At 36.2% G+C, this 15,548-nt stretch overlaps 1 protein-coding gene across 1 annotated transcript in view; it reads right to left on the bottom strand.

Moving 5' to 3' along the window:
* Positions 1–9,278: 9,278 nt before the first annotated feature.
* LOC126422867 (phosphatase and actin regulator 2-like) overlaps positions 9,279–15,548 on the bottom strand; it is a 110,711-nt gene continuing 104,441 nt past the window's right edge. The window contains exons 10-11 of the mRNA XM_050087246.1: positions 14,303–14,475; positions 9,279–12,215 (exon numbers count right to left, since the gene is read on the bottom strand). Of these exons, the coding sequence (XP_049943203.1) occupies positions 12,200–12,215; positions 14,303–14,475 (189 nt within the window). The 3' untranslated portion in view covers positions 9,279–12,199. The remainder of the gene's footprint in view (positions 12,216–14,302; positions 14,476–15,548) is intronic.

Below are 15,548 nucleotides of genomic sequence, written 5' to 3'. Positions count from 1 at the left end.
GTTCTTGACCAGCATTTGGTGGTGGCCATTCATTCTGGCAGACTGCTGGTTGGCTGTGCAGTGATTGCAGCAGAGTTGGTGTATGACATGGCTGCCTTCACAAGAGGCCCTACCTCCAATGGGATATGATAAGCTAATGACAGGACAGGAGTATGAAATGCTGGGTGGGTGGATTTGGCAGGTCGTGCAGCTGGATATTCCACAGTGATATCACTCCTATGGCAAGGTGTTGGGAGTGGGAGTGAAATAAGGATGGACCAGGATGTTGCATGGGTTAGGTGGATGATGGAATACCACATTAGGAGGAAAGGATCTTGGACAGGATGTCCCTCATTTCCCCCAGGTGCAAGATCTACCCAACCCAACCATCAAGCACTACATCATACTCCAGTCACATCACACACTTAGCCTGTCCCATGTGAAAGCAGCCATGTCATACACTAACTCTGCTGCAATCACTGCACAGCTTTTTATTGTGGTATGACAAAAATGGCCACCACCAAACTATGGCCAAGAGCAAAGTTGACCACCCAATGCACAACATGCAGTCGCTCCCAACATCCTCAAGTTCAATGGCTGTTTCACAGCCTGGGCTATCTGGATCCTCCCCTCACATACTAGCTTTTCTGAACCACACAGATGGGAGTTGTTCTTTCAACACATCCTTCGCTCCTGCCACCTTCCTAGCCTCAATCTCTACTAACGCACTGTCCCCACAATCTCACCCAACAATATCCCTTTCTCCTGTCATCCCCTTCCCCATTATCTTCATCGTATATCGCACCTCACTGGCTCTGGTACCCATACATCATATGCCTGCCACCCCTACCTCTCACCCACATTCATATACGTAAAATCTGCTGCCTCCCTCTAAGCCATCAGCTACCCATTCTTAAACCCTCTTCTTGCCTTCAGTCTCACCCACCCACCAAACCACCCAAAACAACCACCCACAGCATTTCTTTTGCATGTGCCTGTCAATGAATCAACACCTCTGACATTCAGCAAAGATGTAATTCTTGTACAACAAAACAATTTTAATGACTGTGTCAGTTTCTGCAGTAATTCATGCACTAAAAAGCTTCAAAGACAAATGTTTTAGATGTCTGGATAACTCTCACACTTACTGAACATTGGAAAATTCAGGGTAGAATAATGATAACATTGTGAAAAGGATAGTTGCTACTCACTGTATAGCGGAGAGGCTGTCACGGATAGGCACAACGAATAGACTGTCAAAGCTTTCAGCCAAAGTGGTCTTCATCAGAAATGCACTACACACACACACACACACACACACACACACACACATACACACACACACACACACAATGTTTTTCATTTCAATGACTGCTTCACAACCTGTGCCATCTGCATCCTTCCCACCAACAACGGCTTTTATGAATTACACAGGTGGTAACACTCTCTATGATATACCCCACATTCCTGTAACCCTCCTGGCCTCAATCTTTGTTAGTCATTGTCCTTTACCCACCTATCCCCTTCCCTGTTCCCATTCCAGCACTACACAGCCCTCTATTTGCCCATCCCACCCACAGTCTTTTTTACGTCTGTCCTTATCTGCTGCCCCCCCCTTCTCCCACCTCTCCTCCTAATCTCCTGACTGCGCCTACCTGTCGTACCCTCTCCCCAACTCATCCTTGTATGCACCCACAAGCAGCACTTACCTTCCTCCAGACCTACCCTACTATGCCTCCCCTCCCCATCCTCCTCCTTACCCCCACCACCCAGTTTCCTTCTCCCGTCATGCACTGCTACTCGCAGTCTGGCCTTGGCAGCCAGAAACTGTGGTCATGTGTGTCCAAGTTGCATTTGCATAAGACTTTTGTTGTTTTTGTTGTTGTTGTTTGTGTGTGTGTGTGTGTGTGTGTGTGTGTGTGTGTGTGTGTGTGTGTGTGTGTGTGGAGGAGGAGGAGATTAGTGTTTAACGTCCCGTCGACATCGAGGTCATTAGAGACGGAGCGCAAGCTCGGGTGAGGGATGGATGGGGAAGGAAATCGGCCGTGCCCTTTCAAAGGAACCATCCCGGCATTTGCCTGAAGCGATTTAGGGAAATCACGGAAAACCTAAATCAGGATGGCCGGAGACAGGATTGAACCATCGTCCTCTCGAATGTGAGTCCAGTGTGCTAACCACTGCGCCACCTCGCTTGGTGTGTGTGTGTGTGTGTGTGTGTGTGTGTGTGTGTGTGTGTGTGTGTGTGTGTGTGTGTGTGTAAGTCTAATTCTGAAGAAGGCCTGTTGCACCTATCTGTGACTCAACATCTCACCACAACATAGCTCAGCCCAAGGCAGCAACCAAAGTACAAGCACATGGCTGACCTGGTAGCCAGATAACTGATGTTGAAGCAGCATTCTACAACGTCAGTATCAAGCATGTCTGCAGCAGTCAAATGGTTAATACTGTGTCCAAATTCTTGTCTGCATTCCGAACTATAATTACATATCATCTTCACTAAGCCCTTTTTCTCAAAGAGCCTAAAACACAGGTGACATTTCTGAACCTGCACAACGTTTTAAAGATCTGGTTAGTTCGCAGTCATTACCTAAAGCGTTATGTACCAGCTCTGAAGAACTAAAGCTGTTGGAAACATCTTGAATCCAGTTATAATACTTGCAAGACATAGTTGTTTTCACTGATTTAGTGAACTTGATTCCAGTTAAGTCTTCCAGTCTAACCCTGATATTAGTGCTGTGAACAGCGAACGGCACTTAACAAATACGTGAACTCTTCCCATGAAAATGCCAAATCAGCCCCCAGTTTCAAGATTAACTACTCTTTTTCAAGCCTTGTGTAGTGGTAGTGATAATCACTGCACAGAAAAAGGCCAGCATTAACTTAGAGTAAGATGTAGCTCTACTTCCAGCATTAAAAACAAATTCTTCATCTTTATTTCAGTTTCTGGTGATTCTGTTGTAGTTTCCATATTTGTTCAGTTCTATGGTAGAAAACAGTGTTCATTATTCAGCAAAAATTCATTCTCAATTAAAGGTAATGAATACAGGATTTTCCAATGATTATTTTCTCAAAATAATCCATAAATGAGAGCTATTCAGTGACAATAGCATTATGTAACTTTAAATAATAGTTTTGTATCTACAAATTTCAAGTACTGAAATTTCTTTATGAAAGAAAACAAAAATTATTTACAGAAAATACTGGTCATGTACTACATGAGTTCAAAGTGGCTGTGGAAAAATCTTTGATCAGAGGCCTACAATACTGTGAAACAATATCTCAGAAGTAATGAAAGTATTCTCACACAGAGATGAAAATACAATTGTAATATTAAAACCATAAAATATACCACAGCTATTTAACCTATTCAGTTGAACTTGAAGGAATAATATTTCATTGCCACTGGTGTTTCCCAACAGCAATTTGTTTGTAGATACACCACCTGCATTATTTCCATTTCTCCCAAATTTCATCTGTATCTAAAAGAACAAATCTCTTAACTTAAAAATTCAAACTACACAATTAATCATTTATGTAACCTTCAGATGTCTCATGATCTATTTTTCAGTGAATTTAATTATGTTATTTATCTTTTTGTATAGGGTTTGGCATAAGATGTGGCGGAAATAAGTCTCTGTTATTTTGAAGGGAAATCAAAACCAAGATAAACACAAATAATTTCTTTTGCCTATAGAAAAAAACATAAATAACAAAATTTTTCAGTCAATTTGAAAGATAACATCTCTGAAAAGACAGTCATTACTGACTTGACACACTTTTCAAGGCCACGCAAGAGTTATTAAAAGCATGTAAATTGATAGGGATGGATCAGTAGTAAGCTCTGGACACATTTTCTATATTCATTGAAAATTTAAGGTAGTGTGCATAGATTTTAGTTCTTAATGTGGCCCTCTGAAAACAACAGCAAGTACAATCATATGATATTAAATCTTGGGGCTCAACTGGTGTTAGCACACAGACACATCACGTGATTCGGGAACATTTCAGACACTAGTAAGAGTAAGCAATAATGAGAGGTAGTTGCCATTCTGTTCTGCTAAGCCTCATATCATTTTCAATTTCATCTGGTACTGATTGCAAAAATTTCTTTACCATGTCACAATATAGATCTAAGGTTACAGTTGCATTCAATGTCATACCTTCTATCTCCCTTCAACAACATGTACCGAAACAAATCTGGCTACAGTGTACTATTCAGATGCAAGGACCACTGCAACTGCTGCTTCAGAAGAAAGATACAATCTTTTTGTATGCATGCATCCTATAACCTAGTACAGCTTTCTTCTCACACTTTCAGTGGCAATGTTATGTTTCCTAGCACAAGCCTAGAGATAGATCAGCTGAAGGTCACTCTCTACAAAAAAAATTATACATTAATTTGTTCTGAGCCTGACAAAGTGCCATCTATTTTAATGTTAACACAGTAGCTCTTATATGTGAAGATCATAGGATTCAGTTTCAATTAGAAATGAAAGCACAGAAGGATATTTTCATCAGGATCATACACTTGCTGCTATTCAAAATTAATTCAACAATAAAACTAAAGCATTTGCAAATGAAAATGTTACAATTAAACAATAAGGAAGTTTCTGCCATTGTACCTTATGCACAGCCCGACTAATGTGATCCCTCAAAATGTGAAAATCATTTTTACAAGTCCCACATCTATTGAACCATTGCTACATAATTGTATGAATAACACTGTTCCAGGTTCAGTACTAATCAAATTAAAGTTCAAAAATGCATAAAAATAGTCTTTTTATCAAGAGAAGGTTATAACTATTTCCAATTTTCTGAATGTACCGTATTTCAGTAACAATTTTCATATTTCTAGAATTTTACTCAGTAATCTTACTACAATTTGAAATCATAAAATTCCTCCAGAATACACCATTAACTGACATGGATGTACCACTTGGGAATGAGGACATCAACATGTACAAAAACTGTCATACTACTACATCCACACTTTTGGCACAATGTGGCACCCAGTTGTATGACACCGTACCAAATTACAGTCCTGCTGTATCATTTTGGTGTCATGATGTATGCAAAAATTGTACTACTTGTGAAGAACAAGACAGCACATTAGTGGTAAAGTACTGTACACTGTTGGAGAATGCACTGAGTATGCATAACTATTGGCATATGCATTCAGTAAAACAATGTCAGGGTGTGATTTGATGGAATAAGACATTTTTGATGTCCCCTTCCAAAAAGGCCAGTCAGATTATGGTGCTGAAAATACTGATCTCGCATCATTATGGCAAAGATTCCTCCATAGCAGTGGAAATTTTTGAGGTGTGTAACATCAGGTACCCGATACTGCCACCCAGCAAACAACAGAGTAATGCCTTTACCAGGAGACAGGAAACTCATGCATCATATACTAGAGGTAAGAAAGAGAGAGTAGTAGTGTGAATTTGACACTACATCACTGTAAAATAATTGAAGGTAAAAGATGTGGCAAAATCTGTAGCATACTGTGAATGGTTTCAGTCATTCATTTCCAATAGAGAGAGGATTTTTAACATGACATGGCCCATGGACAATCTGGTGTCTCATTTATAATGCTACTTCATTTCCCACATTGCATGCATGGCCAAAGTAGGGCAGAGGTACCAGATTTTTTATTTAATTGCTAAGATGTATTGAGTTTTGATCAAATGCTCCATGTATACAACAAAACTAACCCAGTAATGAATAATTTGTTTGATTTAAATTGTGTCACCGTTAAAACAGAAATATTCCATAAGGTCTTGTCAAATCTTCAGTCAAAGCCCTCCGTACAGTATGTATGTATGTCCAATCCTAAAAATATTTACCATATTGACTGAGACAGTATAATATCTGCCATCCTGCACATTGGCTTGGTCTGTGAACTGCTGTGGAGATGAAATGGAACAATGTACAGACCCGAAGAGTAATGTATAGTTCTGTCTCCATTAAAATGTGTTCCAGTGTAGGTAAGACAATTAATTTGTGTCCATGTCCAAGATATAATCAGTCCTTTTGTTTCCATACAAAACAAATGTTGTCCACCATTGTGCTCATTGTGGGTAGTTTTGTTAGACATAAGCACAATATATTACCCTTGAAATATCAGAAGTAAAAACTGATGCATTATATTCACCTTACATTACTTCTAATTCTTTCAAAAATCAATATTTTATTTCCAATTGTACTTGCACCAAAATTGCTACATTAGAATCAGCATTCAGGGAAGTGTTAAATTTAGGGCAGCTAGAGGTGGAACTTTCATCATATTGAGAGTATTAGAATTGCCTCTCTTATGTTACTGACATTCATTCACGTACTCTGAGAGAATGAGGTATTGTAAGCTGACCCAATGTGTTGTTATAATACAAAGTTCAGTTAAACTATTTAGTCTATCATTTGAGATTGTCATACAGCAAGAGATCAAAATTTTGAGAATCATTACAGAGCATCTGCAGAATGAGCTCCACTAACAGCGCAGAAACAATTCATACAGCAGAATATCTCACACCACTTGTAAAGAAAATCAGAAGAGGAGGAAGGGGAGGTATATGGGGTCAGGAGAAGTAAAACTGGAGGAGGACCACACAAATCAACATGAACAAAAGCTTTTACACTGGAATGATTTTACATAATATACTGATGCATAAAACTGGACAACTCATTTTCACTCCACATACTTACAATTAGTTTACAGCACAGTCACACTCAACAATTGATGCAAAAAAGGTTTCAAACACTTTACAGTCATCAGCCCGTCAACTACAAATAACATTTCATATTATTTATGGCAGGACTTTAGAGAATCTATTGTTATTAAACAAACTGCTAACACAAAGGTACAGATGTGTTGTTATTAATTCCATGTTTGTAGTGGCAACTACTATAAATATATAGATCAAATGTCCGTACCCACCCAAAACTTATACAGTTTGCATTTTTACGTCTGAATCTTATACTTCTAGAAGTAGAGCATTGCTACTCACGATTTAAAGATTAAACTAAGAATGTAATCTTCTCTTCTTGACCCTTATTAAGAATGCTATTGTTTGTGTATTTTCTTTTCTGTTGTTTAAATTAAAAAGTAATCTGTCTCTAGTTCTAAAAGTTTGAGATTCAGTTTTATCTTTTATGTGATGCTGTCAAATTTGAGTCTAGGTATTTGAGTTTTCTTTAGTACAATTGTTTGATTGCTTGCATAACACCTTTGACTCATGGAGTTCCCACTTGGATCAATCAAAACAGGAAAAATTAATATTCTTTGCAGTAGCACAGACCAGTAGATTTACAATAATCACATCTCATAGGCTAGCAGTTATTTCACATCAGTACCTCTGTGATGTTAATCCATACAGTAGTCAGCTAGAGTATAAAACAAATTTGGAAAAATTATGTTTTTATTTTCTTAATGGGTTTAATCACAGCGGCTGCAGAAGATGCACAACACAATTGTCAAAGCAGTGCAATTGATGTTTGCACGGAAGACACTTTTAAGAAAAGTTAAATAATGAAACACGCACAATTATGAGAGCAGTCCTTCATTGAACTGCACATGTTCAGCAGGCTGCCACATGCCTATTCTTTTTTTTTTTAAAAAAAAAAAAAAAAAAAAAAAAAGAAAAGAAAAGAAAAGAAAAAAGGAAAATAAAAAGAAAAAGAAAAAAAATTTGGTCACAGTTATGATTTGCCCATGATACAAATAAAATGACTATGATACAGAATTACATTGTGAATGCATAAAATTTGATACACTTGCGGTTTTTACTATTTAATGGCCAAATTTTGATGGCCCCTATTTAGAACAAAATAAGTTCATCATCACAATTTACATTCAAACACTCTTAATAAAATTTTTAAGAGTTGTCAAAATTGTAAATATTGATACAAAAAAGTGATAGCCTTACAACTAAGATAAGCTTTGTCATTTGCTACATGTGATAGTTTTTGTATATTTTATGTATAATTTCTACTTACAGAAATATTTTTATATTCAAATCATTTAGCTAACAAAATATATTTGTGAAAAACAGAGAGAGTGTATTCATACACAACCTTCATGAGTGAAGTGTAGTGATTAATTCCAAGACAGTCAGTTATTACATCACATTTCTTCAAAGTTTAGCTCTCACTATATTAGTTTCAATTCTTGTTTGTTGACTTCCTTACCCTTTGACATTTCACAACAAATACATTGCAGAAATTGTCTCTGTAGACATGATGTGACACATACGTAATAAGTTCTTAAAAATTAATGTGATGTGTGAGATACAGAAATTTTGCCATAAAAGAGATTTACATTCATTGATGCAATAATAAGATGCATGAAACAAAAAGGCATTAAATAATTTTTGTAGTGTATAACATGTAATTAAAAGTCTCGTTATTCTGATACTTGGTAGAAATATAACTACTGTACCTATTGTGGGAGACTGCACAATTCGCTGTTTGAGATGGGATAGTGGGGAGGACTGGTATGCAGTGGGATTAACAGCTCTTGTACCCTAACATAACAAAAGTTAATTAATGAAAGATGAGTGATGCTAATAAAAAATACCAATTTTTTTGTTATCTGACCCTCCACAAACGGAATGTTCTACTATAGCAAAATATAGACAGAAACAAAGAGTGGCCAGCTCTCAATCCACAATGACAATTTTTGTGTATAATCAAACACAAGCAAATATAAATTTCCTACCTAAATGTAAAAGTATTTGATGGAAGATTGAATAATTCCATACCTGGAAGGGGAGGACAGTCAATGAAACTTTTTTTTAAATCCTTGATTCTTGTTTTTAAAAGTTTCTAGCAAATAATGATAAAAATGAAGTAACAACAAAGATACTGCAATAAATCGATCAACTTCTGAGCTTCACACAGTTATAAAATGTCAGATATATACAATAAAGAAACAACTTCTCCTGTGATAAAGTAAGGGGTAAGCTGCGCTTTCACTGAAGATCAGTACAAAAATATCAAACATAAATTAGGTTCAAAGATAAATTCCTAGCAAAATATATTTCATGGAATATCCTGAAAATCTAATCTCACATAAAATACTTAAAAAGATTTCTGCTACATCATCTATAGATCACTTTGGGTCAAAACATGATACAGGTAATGCAAAGAAAATCATTTTAAATGCCTCATTTTCAAACAGTTTTTGCAGAAAAACTGGTTCATGCAGCTTCTTTCCATATACCACATAAAGGTGTAATTGACATACGTGCCTATTGGATAACTGGTTCACACAATGCAACTTTACTCACCAAGTAAAACTCTCTCTCTCTCTCTCTCTCTCTCTCTCTCTCTCTCTCTCTCACACACACACACACACACACACACACACACACACACACACACACACACTTTCTTCTGTTTTTCAAAAACATCTGCTGCATATATTACATTGCACATCAATTTCATGTGTGTGTAGTGAAGAATTATTTGTCAGTAACGAACATTAAGAAAATTTTATCACAGAGAATGCCTTCCCAAACACACATCTGGGTGAATATATCTCTTGACAAATACTATTCAGTTTCAACTAGGAAAAGATATCCAAAAACAGGTCATATCAGATATTTCCCAAATAAGGACAATAAAGCACTAATGTTCATATCTGTATGAATAACATTACACAAAAAAATGAGCAACGGTTTCAAGACATTCATCACTATGCTATTGTTTATGGTATGTATAAATATCATGAGTAATAATTTGGAAACATTATGTTCATTGAACATAATGTGCACAGACTGGTAATATTTAAATTGCATTATCAATAACAATCAGTTTATCTTACTGAATAAAGACATTATATGAAGCTTTTTGAAGACTCTTCACTTCTACCCAACTGCATCAAAAGAAAGTTGTGAATATCAACTCGTCAAAAAAATTTGGAAAAGTAACAAAACCACTACGGATCTGAGCTCTTCTTTAACAAGGTCAGCCTATCTGATCCATTGGAAAAAACGAGGAAAGTGTAATAAATTAAGGACAATAATGAAGATGCATGAAAGCTCATCAAACCATGCCCTATTTCTTAGTTAATATTGGGTTTTGTTATAAGTAAGACAATGAAAAAATTATATATATCAAACAAATATGTAATGTAAAATATTAGCCTGCATTATTTAACCTCACTGTTCCAGGGATATTTTTCCCCCCTTTATCCACTGGTATGCACATAAAGTAAAAGTTATGTAGACATCATTTTCCAAATTAAAAAGTGGCATCTCAGTGTCTGTAATGCATCTAATTGTCCAACATTCCCCTTCCTAGCAATGGAACTAAACAGATGATAGCTATTTTATCATTGAAACTAACTAAGCAAACTCACATTATCACTGGCCTTCTTTGTTTGCATTATTATTTAACTCTTTTCATATATTTGCCATTTGGTTTTTCAGCTACTTGTCAATTTTCTCCCTTACCTTCCCTTCTTTCTCCCAATTCTCCTTCCCTTAAATTTGTCTGTTGTTATTTGTCTTTCATTTCATTCATGAAATTATTACTTCGATTCTGTTAAGCTACTTTACATACAGTGAAGTTCTTAATTGTTTCACAAAGGGATCGCTGAAATTCACATTCACATTCACATTCTTGTAATTATTACTAGCAAGCAGTGCTCTAGTATATGACACTTGTAAAACGTCTAACTTTCTCAGCTGTATAGACTTAAACACACCTATCAAGATGGCAGTTTTGATCAGTTTTCCACCGAAATATCTCTCTGTCCTCAGACTCAATAGTTTCTTTCTAACATGTTCTGTTTACTTCATCTACACTTCCCATATTTTATATCTGAAAAGGTAGTTCTTTTTGTTGCTGGTACAATATTGGTTACCATTATTATTCTGTTTTCAAACCAAGTGAGTAATTTCCCCCTTTTTCCATTTTTTGTTGTTTAATATTAATTTCTGTTTTTCTTATTTGTAATTGTTAACTGCTAATAAAACAAAAGCTGTGAGGATGTACAGTTGCAATGTCACTGGTAAGAATGAAAAATCATATCATGGTTATAGTAGCCATATTCAAAGGGATAATGGTTAACTCCTGGTAACATACGTTGAGTGAGATCATTATAAATTTTCATAATTTTTCAGCAGTTCTCATTCTGAAAAACTACTTAATGCAGATTTTCTTATGTTTAGGGCAATATGTCGAGTAATAAATCACAAAATAAAAGAATAACTACTAGGAGGATTTACTGACTTCATAATGAATATTGATGTACACTACTGAAGAACTTTATCAAAAAATCACTTGAAAGATAAATCAAGTGTTACAACTTCAGTTTCTAGCAGTAATATTGCAACAATACACTCAAATACACCTCTCGCACAAATTGTTTAAAAACATAGATTGAATTTTATTTTTAATTACAGGGCAATGGTGCAACCAGCCAGACACTGATATTTTTTCTGGGAATATCCTACATGCACAATGTTCATCAGGAAATATATAGTTTTATTTAATAACAAGACTAAGTGCGTTCACATATCATTTAATAACTCAATATATAAAGAAAACTGGAATAATTAAAAATAATTTGTTCATGTCCCGAGAAAGTTGGTAGCGACATAAAACTTTCATAATGATTTCTCTAATACTCTGAGAAACCACAGGGTTAAGACCTGATCATTGTTATCTACAAAAACAGTAATAAATACAGTTGCCATTTTAGACAGGCTTAATAGAAACAATCAATTTTCTAAGGCAATTATCTCATGTACTACATTCAGCATAACTGCAGCCATGAACGCCCACAGCTACACAACCAGGCAAAACAAAACTGCAGACTCATCTCCACTTCTGAAATTTACTCATCTATGAAGATTTGGTGGGTAACCATTACTTTCTTTCCCTTAAAGAGTTGTGCCAAAAAATGCACTACTGAGTCCAGAAGCCATCCCTGTGAGAAATGGCTGCAAAGGTAATTTTACATTATTTACAGACGAGATATTAAAATTTGTTTCTTACACACAAATTTGCTCTAATAATATGAAATTAATCAATATGTAACAGATGTGATTCATTTTCATATGAAAAAAGGATCACTTCTGGCCAGGATGAGAGTGTAAAAGTCAGTCAGCTTGGACGTAACACTATATTGCAGCATCACTATCACAAGTACACTCTTCATGAGCGGCCCCTGAATGACACTGGCCCAGTGGATTTCCTTGCCTATACGTTGCTGTCGTCATGGCCTATGGAACCTGAAATAAAAACAGTAAATCCAATTATACACTCCAAGATCCAAGCACTCTCTCAAATAAACAGTTTAAATTAGAAAAAAAGTACATAGAGGACCATACTCATCAAGTACACAGCAACACACTTTACAGATTAAAGAATTCATGTCTTTGAAACAAATGGTCTTTTCTCATTGAGTTAAAATGAGAGAAATGAAAGGAAACTATATGAGTAAAAGGGGTCTTGTAACGTGAAACTAACATGTCAGTGAGGCTGGCGTCACGAATGAACAACTAAATATAAAATGTAGATGAGCATACTTTTTCAATTTTTTTATCCACAAAAATCTGTGAATGGACCATAAAGGCAGTCGAACAATATTAGTATTAGACAACTTTCCCTATACAATATGTGTTGTTAATAGAGTTTAAGAACTGATTTGCTTATATATTGCAGGCTGTTCTACAAAACTTAATTTCAATCAATTTAATATTTCAATTATGTGACATTATAGAAAATTAATTTCTTCTACAGATATTCATAGTTCCAAAATTATTAACCATGAAAGAGAGAAAATTCATTTGCTTCCATATAACTACCTGTGGCACTGACTGCTATTTCATGACCTGGCAATTATTTATGAAGTTCATGTGTGCTATCTGTCTGCAAACCACATAATCTCTGCTCCATGTGTTATAGTGTTTTAACAGTTTGTTTATCATCTTTTCTGAACTGCAGATTGAGGACCGGCCAGGCATCTGCCTAAACATGTCTGAGAAACTACCTAAACATGTCTGAGAAACTACCTAAAAATCACACTTGAGCTGGATGGTGTACCAGGCAAATGCTCAGAATGAGATTTTCACTCTGCAGCAGAGTGTGCGCTGATCTCGGTCCGGCACACAGTTTTAATCTGCCAGGAAGTTTCATATCAGCGCACACTCCACTGCAGAGTGAAAATCTCATTCTGGAAACACCCCCAGGCTGTGGCAAAGCCATGTCTCCGCAATATCCTTTCTTTCAGGAGTGCTAGTTCTGCAAAGTTCACAGGAGAGCTTCTGTAAAGATTGGAAGGTAGGAGACGAGGTACTGGCAGAAGTAAAGCTGTGAGGACAGGGCATGAGTCATGTTTGGGTAGCTCAGTTGGAAGAGCACTTGCCTGTGAAAGGCAAAGGTCCCGAGTTCGAGTCTCGGTCCAACACACAGTTTTAATCTGCCAGGAAGTTTCAGGCCAATGACCAATAACCCAGTACACATGGATTCAATCTGGGTCTGGCACAATTTCCTGTATATAAAGCTAGCACAACACACACTTGAGCAGCTCTCGTTTCTTATTACATAGACTTCTGCTATAACTCAATAACATAATATTATTTTCACACAATCAGGAAATTTTCTTTACTGTGTATCAGTGAGTAAAGTCCAGACAAGTGTGATTAGGACTTTCATTCTACGGGTTTTGTACACACTTTACATCATGTACATAGTTAATAATGATCATTTTGTGTGGCTCTGTGGCCTAGCAAAAGTCTTTCTACTGGATGCCACTTTGGCAATCTGTGTGTCCCTAACCAACCTCAGTCATCCAACTGAGGAAAGAGAACCTACAGTTTAACATGGAATCTGAACCATGTCTCTGGAAACTCCTCACATCAGAGAGGTGAAGGCCAGGTTGAAACGAAGACTGAAAAATTAATCGTCTGATTGAGATTCAATTCTGCGACCTTTCAGTTTCCAGGCATGTGCTTTACTGAAAAACCACCAGGCCCGACATGTAAATAGATGGCTAATCTATAGATTTTGATGAGTGAGTTTGCAAGTATCAAAATATGTGACATATGTGGCTGTACCTTTTGACTGCATTACTTAATAGCTTAAATTATTTACACCACCAAAGGAAGATAGGTATAAATTTCAACTTTAAAAACAGGTATTTACAGACAACAGTATCTTTTTGTTGCAATGATTTAGAAGCTCAATTTTTTTACACCCCCAAGACCTTGGTTACAATTGTGTCACTGCCATTTGGATTAATGAAATTACATTTAAATTACATCAAAAGGAAACACTGGCATAAATGATGCAATAAACATAAGATCTTAAGTGTTACCTTGTGAGATGACGGCTTTCTTCGTGCACTTCCATTTCAGAACTTTTGAACTCATTGAGTTCCTTACGGATGGCAGCCTTATCCTTAGGTGTGAGGCGAGTCCATGGTTTATCTGCCCTCCTGTCATATTCGTGTGCCTGTGTCACTTCAATGTAATCATTAAATCGAATGATCTGCAACAAAACGTACACAAATCTTTAACTTAGTCCAATCCTTCACACAAAATACTGAATCCCATACAACATCAGTAACTTTATATCCACTAAGCAATAAGAATATTTCATGTTATGTTATTTTATATTGATAGTGACATTCATTCACAAATGCTCAATAATTTGATTCACGTTATGTCTCACACTTCACTACTTTGTTCTTGACCTCCTGCATGGCATTTAAGAATTAAATCCTGGTGTTCTCAACTTCAGAGCCTCTATACCTTCTATGTTATCGGTCCTACAGGAAGTATAGGAGTGCTGCGAGGAAAAGCGTGCATAAAGTTTTCTTCTTAATTGGCACTTCTCAGGTGGATATATTCAAAAGAATGAAATAAAGAAAAATCTCTGCAGGATGCAAGAAACTTCTACACAGATTAATATCAAATGAAACTGTGAAGTACAACTACAGAGTTAAAATGGAGTCCTGCAAACTCCTGGTAGCCCATACTTAAAATAGTTACTTTCAGATGCATACCAGGTTGATCCATTAATGGCATCTTTGTAGTCAATAACAGAAATTACTTGCACATTTCACTTGGCTTCGGAGTACTACATCTTCTTCCATTTCAAAATTAAAATTACTGGAAAGCAGGAATAGTATCCAATCTACACAGATAGCAGAATATGGAGGTAGGATAATGTGGAACCAATACAGTTCTGTCAAACATTATAATGACAGCCTGTCTATTGAAAGTCTATAAAAAGTGTCAACAACACTTATCCCATTAAATAAGAATGTGGAGCTATTAATTACATGTCGAAATGTTAGAATAAGTAACTGCAAGACAGCATAAACCATAATGACAAATTTTCTGGTTCAGCTGCTTCTTGTTATGTCTTTGTGTATTAACTGAAATCTGTTCCATCTTACCCAGCCACTCTGTACATTCGTGATTTTAACAATGGAATTTGGTGTAGATGAGCAGGTAATATGCTGCTACAAAATGGAGAAAAGTATCATTAATCTTCTGATGAATCTTAAGGGATATTCTACAATGTAGGAAAAGATACTGGGTGATCAAAAAGTCAGT

Source organism: Schistocerca serialis, chromosome 1 (assembly GCF_023864345.2).
Source record: "Schistocerca serialis cubense isolate TAMUIC-IGC-003099 chromosome 1, iqSchSeri2.2, whole genome shotgun sequence".
NCBI classification, from domain to species: Eukaryota; Metazoa; Arthropoda; class Insecta; order Orthoptera; family Acrididae; genus Schistocerca; species Schistocerca serialis.
Note: the sequence above shows the minus strand (reverse complement) of the source record. Positions and strands in the feature narration are given on the sequence as shown.